At 51.3% G+C, this 14,139-nt stretch overlaps 1 protein-coding gene across 1 annotated transcript; it reads right to left on the minus strand.

Moving 5' to 3' along the window:
- Positions 1 to 270: 270 nt before the first annotated feature.
- On the minus strand, positions 271 to 13,750 carry si:dkey-6n6.1 (extracellular matrix protein 2). Its single transcript, XM_030337456.1, has 11 exons — positions 12,308 to 13,750; positions 11,760 to 11,931; positions 11,305 to 11,424; positions 9,304 to 9,611; positions 7,662 to 8,256; positions 7,177 to 7,292; positions 5,115 to 5,250; positions 4,247 to 4,404; positions 3,992 to 4,131; positions 1,844 to 2,170; positions 271 to 465 (listed from the first exon to the last, which is right to left on the minus strand). Exons 1-11 carry the CDS (start codon positions 12,341 to 12,343, stop codon positions 294 to 296), a joined length of 2,280 nt encoding a protein of 759 aa, XP_030193316.1. The 5' UTR covers positions 12,344 to 13,750; the 3' UTR covers positions 271 to 293.
- Between the last annotated feature and the right edge of the window lie 389 nt (positions 13,751 to 14,139).

Here is a 14,139-nt window from a genome sequence, read left to right on the forward strand (position 1 = left end):
CCTCTTCCCCCTCCTCCTGTGATTGGGCGGCCCCTCCCTCCCCCCTCCCTCCTCCTCCTGTGATTGGGCGGTCCCTCCCTCCCCCCTCCTGTGATTGGGCGGTCCCTCCCTCTCCCCTCCCTCCTCCTCCTATGATTGGGCGGTCCTTCCCTCCTCCTCCTCCTGTGATTGGGCGGTCCCTCCCTCCTCCTCCTCCTGTGATTGGGCGGCCCCTCCCTCCCCCCTCCCTCCTCCTCCTGTGATTGGGCGGCCCCTCCCTCCCCCCTCCCTCCTCCGCCTGTGATTGGGCGCCCCTACTCCTCGTCCCTCTGCGGCCGCAGCAGAACGCTGTAGTAACTGCGGATGCAGGAGAAGCTGCTGGGGGGGACGAGGTGGCGCTGGATCAGGTTGTTCTCCAGGTGGACGCTCAGCAGGGGGGAGTCCTCGCGCGCCCCCGGGTCGCACAGGGCGCCCAGCGGGACGTCGCTGCCGTCGCACGGGGAGGAGGGGAGGGGGGGACAGGAAGGAGGAGAGGAAGGAGATGGTGGAATGTTTAGAAGAAGGACGGGCATGTGGCGGTGGCCCCACCACCGTAGCCCAGGGGTTTATTTTCTCTTGTGAAGGCAAGGCAAGGCAAGGCAACTTTATTTATATAGCACTTTTCATACACAAGGCAGACTCAAAGTGCTTCACATATAAACATTGTCATACAATAAAATAAAATAATAGATAAGTAAAAGAAAAACATATGCAAAGAAATGGGTAAAATAGAAAAAGGATTAAAATAGAAAATAAAGGCAAAGTTAAAAAAGCTTTTTAGAAAGTGCAATGTATTTAAGATTTTAGCAGAAAGCTATAGCAAACATAAAAGTCTTCAGTCTTGTTTTAAAGGTGCTCAGAGTTGGGGCAAGTCTTAAATCCTCTGGGAGTTTATTCCAGCTATTTGTTGCATAGTAACTAAATCCTGCTTTCCCATGTTTTGTGTTTACTCTGGGGATAATTAACAGATTGGTCTCAGAGGATCTTAGTGGTCTAGAAGGCTGATGTAGTGGAAGCATATCAGTTAAATATTTTGGGCCTAAACCATGTATGGATTTATAGGTTAGCAACATGATTTCAAAATCAATTCTCTGACCTACAGGAAGCCAATGTAACGATTTCAGAATTGGTGTAATATGATCAAATTTTTTGGTCTTTGTTAGAACTCTAGCAGCAGCATTCTGAACAAGCTGAAGCTTCCTCAGAGTTTGTTTTGGGAGACCTGTGAGGAGGCCATTGCAGTAATCAAGCTTACTAGTGATAAAGGCATGTACAAGTTTTTGTAAGTCTTCGGTGGACATGAGCCCTCTAAGTCTTGCTACATTTTTAAGGTGATAATATGCCGATTTTGTAACTGATTTGATGTGACTGTCAAAATGTAAATCTGAATCCATGAAGACGGAAGGTCGGTTGTTCTTCGAGCCAGGGAGGTATCTTGGCTCCTAAGTGCTAAGTCTTGGTAATGTTTATACTTGGTTGGGTCTGGAGGTAATATTTCACATTAGTATGGTGGAGCCAAGTTAACCAGTCACAAAAAGCTGAATTGATTTAATATAAAGTGTCCTACAGAATAGGTGATTTGATTTTCATTGAGCTTGCTGCCCCCTGTAGGTAAGAAAGTATTTTGCATGGTACACTTTATCAAAATTAACTGGTACTGTTTCATTTCATATGAAGGAAAATGTATCAAAATTCACAAGAAATCAATGCAAGGATGGACAACAGAGGCCTTCTTGGACATTGAGAAATGTGAATATTCTTGTACTAAATGTCAAATGAACATTACGCTGAAAAAGAAAGATAGAAGAAACCCTAACCCGCCCACCTGATGAGGTTGTGGTTGAGCCGGAGGTGCTGCAGGTTCCTGAGCTGCAGCAGGCCCCGGGGCACCGAGTGCAGCAGGTTGTGGTCCAGCAGCAGCTCGGCCAGCGAGGAGCTCAGCCCCCTGAAGGAGGCCGGGGCCAGGCCGCCGTCCTGCAGGCGGTTGTGGGACAGGTGCAGGGAGTCCAGGCCCGGGGCCAGGTGCCCGAACACGAAGGCCGGGATCCGCTGGATGAGGTTGTGGTGCAGGACGAGCTGGCGGACGCCCGGGGGCAGGAAGGACGGGACGTGGACCAGCCGGTTGTGGGATAGGTCCAGAGACTCCAACTTCCTGGATGGACAACACAGGAGGACCAATCCGAACAGGAGGTTAGCACCAAACACAGGAGGACCAATCCGAACAGGAGGTTAGCACCAAACACAGGAGGACCAATCAGAACACTCAGTAAGGACCAATCCGAACACTCGGTTAGGACAATTATTGAAGGTTGTTAGAAGTCTACAGGACAATTAAAGAAGCTAGAAAATAGATAAAAGAGAAGATAATCCTAATCAGTATCAGCTTTACTTAATAGTCTCATCATCTCATCTCATCTCATCTTCGTCCGCTTATCCGGGGTCGGGTCTCGGGGGTAGCAGCTCAAGCAGGGGGCCCCAGACTTCCCTTTCCCGGGCCACATTGACCAGCTCTGACGGGGGGATCCCGAGGCGTTCCCAGGCCAGTGTTGAGATATAATCTCTCCACCTAGTCCTGGGTCTTCCCCGAGGTCTCCTCCCCACTGGACGTGCCTGAAACACCTCCCAAGGGAGGCGCCCAGTGGGCATCCTTGCCAGATGCCCGAACCACCTCAGCTGACTCCTTTCTAAGTAAAGGAGCAGCGGCTCTAATCCGAGTTCCTCACGGATGGCTGAGCTTCTCACCCTATCCCTAAGGGAGACGCCAGCCACCCTTCTGAGAAAACTCATCTCGGCCGCTTGTACCCGTGATCTCGTCCTTTCGGTCATCACCCAACCCTCACGACCATAGGTGAGGATAGGAACGAAGATCGACCGGTAGATCGAGAGCTTTGCCTTGCGGCTCAGCTCTCTTTTCGTAACAACGGTGCGGTAAAGCGAACGCAATACCGCCCCCGCTGCTCCGATTCTCCGGCCAATCTCACGCTCCATAGTACCCTCACTCGCGAACAAGACCCCGAGGTACTTGAACTCCTTCACTTGGGCTAAGGACTCATTTCCTACCCGGCGTAAGCAATCCATCGGTTTCCTGCTAAGAGTCATGGCCTCAGATTTAGCGGTGCTGATCCTCATCCTAGCCGCTTCACACTCGGCCGCCAGCCGATCCAGTGAGTGCTGAAGGTCACAGGCCGATGATCCAATGAGGACCACATCATCTGCAAAAAGCAGTGACGAGATCCTCAGACCACCGAACTGCAACCCCTGCCCACCACGACTACGCCTCGATATCCTGTCCATGTATATCACAAACAGCGTTGGTGACAAGGCGCAGCCCTGGCGGAGACCAGCACCCACTGAGAACGAAACTGACTGGCTGCCGAGGACGCGAACACAGCTCTTGCTTTGGGAGTACAGAGATTGGATGGCCCTGAGGAGAGACCCCCTTACCCCATACTCCCCCAGCACCTCCCACAGTTTCTCCCGGGGGACCCGGTCATACGCCTTCTCCAGATCCACAAAACACATGTAGACCGGATTGGCATACTCCCAGGCCCCCTCCAGGATCCTTGCGAGAGTGAAGAGCTGGTCCGTAGTTCCACGTCCGGGGCGAAAACCGCATTGTTCCTCTTCAATCTGAGGTTCGACGATCGGCCGAACCCTCCTTTCCAGCACCTTGGAGTAGACTTTACCAGGGAGGCTGAGAAGTGTCATACCCCGGTAATTGGCACACACTCTCTGGTCCCCCTTTTTGAACAGGGGAACCACCACCCCGGTTTGCCACTCCTTTGGCACTGTACCCTTAATAGTATACACTAATAAATATGAGTTTCAGATACAACAGCTACTTTCATGTTTCATCAAAGCCATGTACATGTATATTCATGGCTTTCATCGACGCGGTGGAACATGAGTGAACGGGGGAATGTACTTCAGGGTCCGTTGCTGGGGGCTGGCGTCTACAGGTGTGTACCCTTACAGCAGGTGTAGCAAGGCGTGGGGGGCGATGCGGTCCTCTCGGATGCGGTTGTGGCTCAGGTCCAGAGCCCTCAGGTTAACAGTTTTGTTCAGGATCCCGGCTTGCACCACCTCTATCTTGTTGTCTGAGAGGTGGAGCTCCTAGCAAGCAGAGAAAATAAAATAAATAAATAAAATGGAAGTCAGAATGACCAACAGCCACGGAACACGGAAATCACAAGGTAGTCTGGAGCGCAGACCTCCGGGTCGGACGTACCTGTAGGGAGACGGGGAGACCAGAGGGAACGCCCCGGAACCGGTTGTCATCCAGACGAAGGTAGGCCAGCTTCCTTAGTGGTCGGAAGGTCAACGGTGAAACGTTCCCGTCGTGGAAGTGGTTGTCTTCCAGTTCTAGCGTCAGGAGTTTCGACAAACCTGACGGGATGAACTTAGTTAAACTCTCTGCTGGGATTCAATAGGGAACAGTAAAAGAAAAGGAACAATGCGGGATTGTATGATAGAGACGTTTGTCTTTAAAGATCTCCTATTATAGTACTTTTCCAGTCTTAATTTCTTATGGTTAAACATGACTATAAATCATTATAACAACGTTTATAGGACATGAAAGTCGAAAAAGCATAATAGGTGCTCTTTAACGTTTCATTTTATTAATGCACGTTTAAATCCAGCGGACTGCTAATCAAGGGAGAACAAACTGTTACAGTGTTCTTTCGAGCAATCTAAGCATCTATAAAGTATATCTATAGATCTATCCATCCATCCATCCATCTCTCTCTTTCCCTCTCTCTCTCTCTTTCCCTCTCTCTCTTTCCCTCTCTCTCTCTCTCTCTCTCTCTCTCTCTCCCTCTCTCCCTCTCTCTCTCTCTCTCTCTCTCTCTCCCTCTCTCCCTCTCTCTCTCTCTCTCTCTCTCTCTCTCTCTCTCTCTCTCTCTCTCTCTCATAAAGCCCCATTGTCTCTGCAGACTTTAACTGGGAATCCCTGCTCGTGTTTCAGAATGGAGAAGTGAGAGTGGAGTTGAGAGTTGACATGGAGGAGGATGTGTGTGTGTGTGTGTGTGTGTGTGTGTGTGTGTGTGTGTGTGTGTGTGTGTGTGTGTGTGTGTGTGTGTGTGTGTGTGTGTGACCTTTGAAGCTGCGCGGCGTCAGGCCGCTGAGCTGGTTGTCGTTGATCTTGAGCTCCAGCAGCGAGGGCGGCAGGAAGTCGGGCACGCGGGTCAGGTTGTTCCCGTCCAGGATCAGCCGCCGCAGCCGGGTCAGGTTCTGCAGCGGAAAGCATCCAGGCCTTAGTGTGGATCCCCCCGCACCCCCCCGCACCGCCCCGCACCCCCCCGCACCGCCCTGTTCCCCTGAGAGAACCCCTGGCCTGCCCCCCTACTGTATACACGGTCTGTTCCCCTGAGAGAACCCCTGGCCTGCCCCCCTACTGTATACAGGGTCTGTTCCCCTGAGAGAACCCCTGGCCTGCCCCCCCTACTGTATACACGGTCTGTTCCCCTGAGAGAACCCCTGGCCTGCCCCCCTACTGTATACACGGTCTGTTCCCCTGAGAGAACCCCTGGCCTGCCCCCCTACTGTATACAGGGTCTGTTCCCCTGAGAGAACCCCTGGCCTGCCCCCCTACTGTATACACGGTCTGTTCCCCGCTGGAGAACCCCTGGCCTGCCCCCCTACTGTATACACGGTCTGTTCCCCTGAGAGAACCCCTGGCCTGCCCCCCCTACTGTATACAGGGTCTGTTCCCCTGAGAGAACCCCTGGCCTGCCCCCCTACTGTATACACGGTCTGTTCCCCTGAGAGAACCCCTGGCCTGCCCCCCTACTGTATACACGGTCTGTTCCCCTGAGAGAACCCCTGGCCTGCCCCCCCTACTGTATACACAGTCTGTTCCCCTGAGAGAACCCCTGGCCTGCCCCCCCTACTGTATACACGGTCTGTTCCCCGCTGAGAGAACCCCTGGCCTGCCCCCCCTACTGTATACAGGGTCTGTTCCCCTGAGAGAACCCCTGGCCTGCCCCCCTACTGTATACACGGTCTGTTCCCCTGAGAGAACCCCTGGCCTGCCCCCCTACTGTATACACGGTCTGTTCCCCGCTGAGAGAGAGGTCCAACACTATGAGTCTCCGCTGCATGTTGTTTCTGAAGCACTGGACATTAACCTGCTTCAGGGTCGGGCTTCAGGATGAGCTGCTCTATTGTGAGGCCAGATGTCCTTAGAGGACTAAGCTCCTGCCACGTTAATTAAATGTGGTCCGGTCGGAATTAGTGTGGATTCCTCATCCGACTCGTGGACATATACACGATTTATTTTCTCTTCTCTTATTTTCTTCGCTGTTTGAGCACAAGAGTACCAATCGCACTAGATCAGTGTTATATGTACGAGCCAGGGAACAACACAGCTGCCCCCAGACAGACTGAAGACATTCTGTCACCCCTGTGACGGACCGTAGGAGCTGGGAGTCCAGGAGCTGTGCTGGGAGACGCCCGGAGGCACAAACCATTGTCTCCCTCTTAGTTGAGGTTTTCCACTGTTGACTGCGACCAACTCCACCCGACCGGCGGAGCATCTGGTGGAATTCATTGCGAGGGTGCAACATTCTGCCTGTGGTCCTGATTCAACAAGGAGCATGTGCGCTTTGTCCCCACGCCATACCTGTAAGGGCTCTAAGTCTTTTTTTTATGGATGTGTCTGTGAAATACGGTCGACCGGCTGGTAGAAAAAAGGTGTGTGTCGATCAACCACCGAAGAGTCGGTCAATAAACTCTGCGTTGCCATGGGGATAGAGCTGAGTTAGAACGGTAACGTAGCATAACAGAGCGGTTCACAGTGTGAGGCGGCTGTTTTTTTCCTGTTTTTAGTACCACGAGTTGGAGAGCTTTTCCTTCAAGCCTGGCTGGTGGTTGGCTGACGCACCTAAACCCACTGGAGACTCGGTGAAGCGAGGAAGAGTTTACAAAACAGAAGGTCACAGCTGAACCCAACAGCCTACCCAGAGGTCTGGCCATCTGGATGGCTGATGTACCCTCTCTATACTCGGGACGTCATGATAGGAAACGTTTGGGTCGAACAGGGGTAGAATGGAGGCACCGAGGATATGAGGAAGAGCCTTCGGTTACAGAGCATGGAGGAAGCGTCGTGTACGTATGGACTCGGACGGCCCTGCGGCGGTGCTGGCGTGGGGGGGGCACCTGGAACAGCAGGGGGGCGAAGGAGGCGTCGTCCAGCTTGTTCTTGCTCAGATCCAGCCACTCCAGGTTGGGCAGACCGGCCAGAGCCTTGGCCGGGATCCGGCTGATCTTGTTGTCTGGACACACAAAGAAACGCAACACAGTTAGGATTGGATACGGTAAAGGGTCTCATTTTTACCAATCAATAGAACAACATTACACTTGAGCTTGAGAATCTTGTTCGACTCCATGCCTTGGTTATGGTCTATCGATGTCATTTGTCATTTTAAATGTCTTTCAAATGACTATAAAGTTGCTCAAACAAGTTTTAGTTCTCACAGATACTCCACTGGCGGACACAGGCATGCGGCCAGCGTTGGGGGTTGATTCCCTGTCCAGCTGAAGAGGTGAGGGGTTGACTCCAACTGGGGCCCCCATGCTAAGAATGTTAAAGTCGTGACCAGAAAAGCCTCTGATCTAAAGTGTGTTCCACCAGCGCCCCCTACCTGCCAGGTAGAGGGTCCTCACCCCCCGGTCGGAGATCAGCGGCATGCGGCTCAGGCCGGTGCTGCCGCACGCCACCAGCGTGTCGGCCAGCAGGCAACCCCACGGCAGGGACGCCATGAAGGGGGGCTTCTGGGGGAACGCCACCACGGGCCGCCCCCCCGCCCCCCGCGCAGGTGGTCTCGGGGGGGCGGCCCGGAGCACAGACGGCGACGGGGTCGGGGGATCGACCTTCGCTTTTGCCGGCGGTGGAGGTGGGGGGCCGACGACGTCTTCGTCCTCCGCGTCCTCGTCTTCATCGGAAGAGTCGCGGTCCTCTTCGTCTGAGGAGTTGTTGGGCCTGCGGCTCCTGGGCGCCGCCGGTGTTTTAACCGCTGGAGGGACGGCCGCCGGGCTGAGGGGGCCCCCGGCGGGACGCTGCTCTGGGCTGGGGGGGCCCCCGGCGGGACGCTGCTCTGGGCTGGGGGGGCCCCCGGCGGGGCGCTGCTCTGGGCCCCCGGCGGGACGCTGCTCTGGGCTGAGGGGGCCCCCGGCGGGACGCTGCTCTGGGCTGAGGGGGCCCCCGGCGGGACGCTGCTCTGGGCCCCCGGCGGGGCGCTGGGAATCATAACAGTAGGCCTTCAGGTATGACAGAAAACGAAATCCTAGCAGCAGTCGTACTAGCAGTCCTATTACCAGTTTCACCAGTAGCAGCAGTCGTACTAGCAGTTCTATTACCAGTAACACCAGTAGCAGCAGTCGTACTAGCAGTTCTATTACCAGTAACACCAGTAGCAGCAGTCGTACTAGCAGTTCTATTACCAGTAACACCAGTAGCAGCAGTCGTACTAGCAGTTCTATTACCAGTAACACCAGTAGCAGCAGTCGTACTAGCAGTTCTATTACCAGTAACACCAGTAGCAGCAGTCGTACTAGCAGTTCTATTACCAGTAACACCAGTAGCAGCAGTCGTACTAGCAGTTCTATTACCAGTAACACCAGTAGCAGCAGTCGTACTAGCAGTTCTATTACCAGTAACACCAGTAGCAGCAGTCGTACTAGCAGTTCTATTACCAGTAACACCAGTAGCAGCAGTCGTACTAGCAGTTCTATTACCAGTAACACCAGTAGCAGCAGTCGTACTAGCAGTTCTATTACCAGTAACACCAGTAGCAGCAGTCGTACTAGCAGTTCTATTACCAGTAACACCAGTAGCAGCAGTCGTACTAGCAGTTCTATTACCAGTAACACCAGTAGCAGCAGTCCTACTAGCAGTTCTATTACCAGTAACACCAGTAGCAGCAGTCGTACTAGCAGTTCTATTACCAGTAACACCAGTAGCAGCAGTCCTACTAGCAGTTCTATTACCAGTAACACCAGTAGCAGCAGTCGTACTAGCAGTTCTATTACCAGTAACACCAGTAGCAGCAGTCGTACTAGCAGTTCTATTACCAGTAACACCAGTAGCAGCAGTCGTACTAGCAGTTCTATTACCAGTAACACCAGTAGCAGCAGTCGTACTAGCAGTTCTATTACCAGTAACACCAGTAGCAGCAGTCCTACTAGCAGTTATATTACCAGTAACACCAGTAGCAGCAGTCGTACTAGCAGTTCTATTACCAGTAACACCAGTAGCAGCGGTAGTTTTAAAGGTGATGGACTCACGGTTTGTCCCTTGGTTCTGACCTCCTGTCCTCCTCTAGAGGTGGAGGTCTTACTGCTGCTCCTCCTTGCTCCTCCACCCTCTCCCTGATGCTCCGAGGTCTCCTTCACCTCCTGTCCTCCTCTAGAGGTGGAGGTCTTACTGCTGCTCCTCCTTGCTCCTCCACCCACTCCCTGATGCTCCGAGGTCTCCTTCACCTCCTGTCCTCCTCTAGAGGTGGAGGTCTTACTGCTGCTCCTCCTTGCTCCTCCACCCACTCCCTGATGCTCCGAGGTCTTCTTCACCACCTGAACTTTTCCCGCTGCTGGTCCTGGAAATCCCAACAACACCACCATTCTCAGAAGATCCCCCAGAAGTGGCTTCAAGAACTTAAGGATCGGGAACGGAGGAAGTAGGGCGAGCATCCAAAACAAATATCAGCTAAACGTTAAGGCGGTACATCGCTAATGCTAACCCCTAGCAGGCATCAATGGCCGCATTCAGTCCCCAGAACATGTCTGACTTGTGGTCTTCATCCTCCTGCTCCGCAAATGACCTTCACACAACCAATGTCTTCATCATAATTCCAGAGTCTATCTGTAGACAATGCTCCCAGTGTTCGAGGTGGGGAGGACTGATACAGAAGTACCTTTAAGATGTCCTGAACCGGTACTTAGCATAACCCAAACCACAACCGCATCATTCATTCAAAAGATAAACTTTGATCGTTGTGTATATTTATTTGATGTGATGTGCAACGTGTGTTATTAAAAAAAAAAGCTTAGGTGCATTCAGATGATAGATAACACTGACGTGTGGAAGGACACACTCTGGGGTTTGATAGTGGAAGGATAGAGTCAGGGGTTAGATAGTGGAAGGATAGTCTGGGGTTAGATAGTGGAAGGATAGAGTCTGGGGTTAGATAGTGGAAGGATAGAGTCTGGGGTTAGATAGTGGAAGGATAGTCTGGGGTTTGATAGTGGAAGGATAGAGTCTGGGGTTAGATAGTGGAAGGATAGTCTGGGGTTAGATAGTGGAAGGATAGAGTCTGGGGTTAGATAGTGGAAGGATAGTCTGGGGTTAGATAGTGGAAGGATAGTCTGGGGTTAGATAGTGGAAGGATAGAGTCTGGGGTTAGATAGTGGAAGGATAGAGTCTGGGGTTAGATAGTGGAAGGACACGATCTGGGGTTAGATAGTGGAAGGATAGAGTGGGGTTAGATAGTGGAAGGATAGTCTGGGGTTAGATAGTGGAAGGATAGTCTGGGGTTAGATAGTGGAAGGATAGAGTCTGGGGTTAGATAGTGGAAGGATAGTCTGGGGTTAGATAGTGGAAGGATAGTCTGGGGTTAGATAGTGGAAGGATAGAGTCTGGGGTTAGATAGTGGAAGGATAGAGTCTGGGGTTAGATAGTGGAAGGATAGAGTCTGGGGTTAGATAGTAGAAGGATAGAGTCTGGGGTTAGATAGTGGAAGGATAGAGTCTGGGGTTAGATAGTGGAAGGACACGATCTGGGGTTAGATAGTGGAAGGATAGAGTCTGGGGTTAGATAGTAGAAGGATAGAGTCTGGGGTTTGATAGTGGAAGGATAGAGTCTGGGGTTAGATAGTGGAAGGATAGTCTGGGGTTAGATAGTGGAAGGATAGAGTCTGGGGTTAGATAGTGGAAGGATAGAGTCTGGGGTTAGATAGTGGAAGGATAGAGTCTGGGGTTAGATAGTGGAAGGACACGATCTGGGGTTAGATAGTGGAAGGATAGTCTGGGGTTAGATAGTGGAAGGACACGATCTGGGGTTAGATAGTGGACGGATATGAATGGGGATTGGATAGAGGGAGGATCAACTCTGGGTTTGGATAGGTACTATAAGGTTTAGTATATGAGATGGTATACTATGGGTTAGTTAGTGGAATGATATGATCTGAGGTAAGGCTGTGGAATGAGGGGATGAGAGATCGGCTCGGTGCATTCTGCGGTTAGAGGAGAAGATTGAGACTGAACCGACTCTGAAAGGTTGGCGTGTCTCACCTGGGTCACATGCGCTGGGTTTGCACTTCACCATGTCTCCCTGACACTGGCAGACAGTGCACGGCTCCGGAGACCACATGGCCCCCTCAAACATGGTCATCCCGTACACCACACACCGACCTGCAGCGCGCACACGGCCCAAACACTGAGCACACGCACAGGAAGGCCACACACAACTCACACGTTGTCAAGATTCAGTAATCAGTAATGATTATCAGTCACTCATCAATAATCACAATTCATTAAAACATTACATTAGAACTCAACATACGATCATTGTTAAAATAAAACCAATTATAAAAAATGTATATATTCTCATGTGTATGAGAATATATAGTTGTGTTATCCTATAATATATGATAACACAACTAATCATAATAAATTGGTACGAAGGATAATGCCAACCAGGAACCCAAGCGATGAATCAACCCAGCGCTCCGGTGTCTTTGTCTCACCCTCAGGGAGGGGGGGCGCCCTCCCGGTGGCGGTCCGAGCACTGAGCCTCGCTCCGGCCCCCAGCCCCGGGCCCAGGGCTGCGGGGGACGCGGCGCAGACGCACAGCAGACACAGCAGCCCGGCTCCCCTCATGGTGAATGGTCTCCCCACCCAGTAGGACCCTCTTATAGCCTGCAGAGGGGGGCAGGGAGGAGGAGAGCCGACCAGGAGATGTGGGGGGGGTGTTTTCAGGTTCGAGGGAGATAAATGCCCTCATTCATACGTTTCTCAGGATATCAAACCCCCCTCGCTGCCATTATCCCCCTCCAGCCAAGAGAAATGTGCATGTGTGCACAAGGGCCCCAGTCAACACACACGGTGCACGGCCATGCATGAGTCGACGAACTAAAACCGCAACAAACGTTTCAGCACACTGATGGCAAAACGCTCTTACACATTGCACACAAACATGCAAACACACATTTGCTGCACAAATAGTAACAGAAGAAAAAAAATATTACACATATATATGTAAATACTTGACCATTTATGACTTGAACAGAATTACCTTTGAAAAAAGTATATCTTGGCAGAACATTATCATCTGCCACAAGGTTCCAGCCCTGGATCTCCTGCTTGGAGCCCTACCTCTCTCCCCTCTCCTGGAGCCCAACCCAGCGCTACAGGCCCCCTCTATGGCTCCGGTCCAACCCCCAGACCCAGGTCCAACGGTAGGAAGATGTCTCCGTTTGGCTGAGGGATAAAGACAACTTCCTGGAGAGCTGACCAATAGCAGCGCAGGCTGCAGGACATGAAAGAATGACCGCTCTGTAGAACCACCAGAGATTCAACCAGGTTCTCTCCAACTTTTCTTCCTTACGTTGCAAACCACACATATGAGAAATTCCTTCCAGGACATGTGAACCAAGCAGCCTTCGGCCTCCTGCTTCTGTCGTGTTCTCTGCTTCCATAGAGGGAAGTGTTGCAGTGTTGACACTAAGGTTTATGAGTCTTTCCAAGTAGAGACATGTTGAACAACAAGGGAGAAGGCTAGGTTCAACTGTGATGTCGTAAGTTCAACAAGCCTTTGTCTGCTGTGTATAGTCTGAATGATTAAGGTCAACTGGACCAATATCCAGCCCTGTAGCCTTGTAAAAGGTTAAAAATATAAACCATGACAAGGCTATTTGTGAAGAGTTTATACCATGGACTTTTCACAAGGGGCTGTCTCTGTGTTCAAAGTGTTTAAATCTTCCCAAAACTCAGTGATCCACACATTCTCCCCCGAGAGGTTGAACATTATATTATATATATTATATAATATAATACACCAGACCTTTTGTCAAGCAACTTCCTGTTCTCAGGAGAGGTTGTCAACTTTGGCCCCAACATGTGAGTTTGAAATAATATATCTTGGTGACATTGGTGATATTTTTAACTCTCTCGAACAACTAGTGGTGTAGCAGTGTTGTGACGGCTGTTATCCCAACGCGTTATCCCAGAGGTCATCCCTCGTTTGACCTTGGGCATTTAAAATAAATATGTGTGCTTTAGAATGTAAACAACCTTACCAAGTCCCCTAGCTGTCAGGCCTGCTGCTTTCTGATTCGCTGCATCGATATTTTTCATGTCAACGAAAGTCCCCCAAAACTACAAACACACTTTAATCGAGGACATTAATACATACAATCGATATATAGCGTAACACCATGGTTATACAGGGTACTACAACAACACAAGTGTTAAATTAATCCGAGAGAAATTAGGGATTTAAAAAGTGATATAGTGGTAGTGGTGGCTACCTCATCACAAACGTAAACTGCAGAAAGGAAACGGACAATGCCTGTAAATAATTTAAAAAAAATCCCAACGATCCTATTCAGACTTGCCATCTTTACATTCGGTTTCATCGTAACATCTCAGCATGGTCATTTCACGACCCCATAAAATCGGGTTAGGGTTAAGAAGACGATTAGCGTTAAGAATGTGGAGATAACAGTGAATAACTGCACCCCTACCATGTGATTAGAGAAGTCCCGCAGGCTGCTCGTGGTGGGTGCGGCTGGCCTCGGACACCGCCCTGGGGGTTAGGGGTTAGGGTTAGGGTTAGGGTTAGGGTTAGGGACCGCCCTGGGGGAAGCAGCTAAGGTAAGCACGGCCTTTAGGTCCCGTCTTGTCTTAATTGCATCTAAAGCCGTTCGGTGTCCGCACATAACCGGGTCCAAACCCTGCAGTCTGACCCCTGACCCCTGACCCCAGCTACAGCTGCCGACCGACAGCAGGTGCTGCTGGGCCAGAGAACGGTTCCTCCAGCAGAGAGGGGGCGGGCTACGGTACCCCATGTACCCCTCTATTACCCCTCATTACCCTGATGCCTCTTCCAAGCACACGCGTTGCACG

This window comes from Gadus morhua, chromosome 16 (genome assembly GCF_902167405.1).
Source record: "Gadus morhua chromosome 16, gadMor3.0, whole genome shotgun sequence".
NCBI lineage: Eukaryota > Metazoa > Chordata > Actinopteri > Gadiformes > Gadidae > Gadus > Gadus morhua.

Bases quoted from the DNA above. Each gene is read 5' to 3' on its own strand.
- si:dkey-6n6.1 (XM_030337456.1), bottom strand. From the start codon at position 12,343: ATGATAATGTTCTGCCAAGATATACTTTTTTCAAAG. The intron at 11,425-11,759 runs GTGAGACAAAGA...TGCGCGCTGCAG, and splicing joins GGCGCCCCCCCTCCCTGAGG to GTCGGTGTGTGGTGTACGGG. The intron at 8,257-9,303 runs GTGAGTCCATCA...TATGATTCCCAG, and splicing joins TCAGAACCAAGGGACAAACC to CGCCCCGCCGGGGGCCCAGA.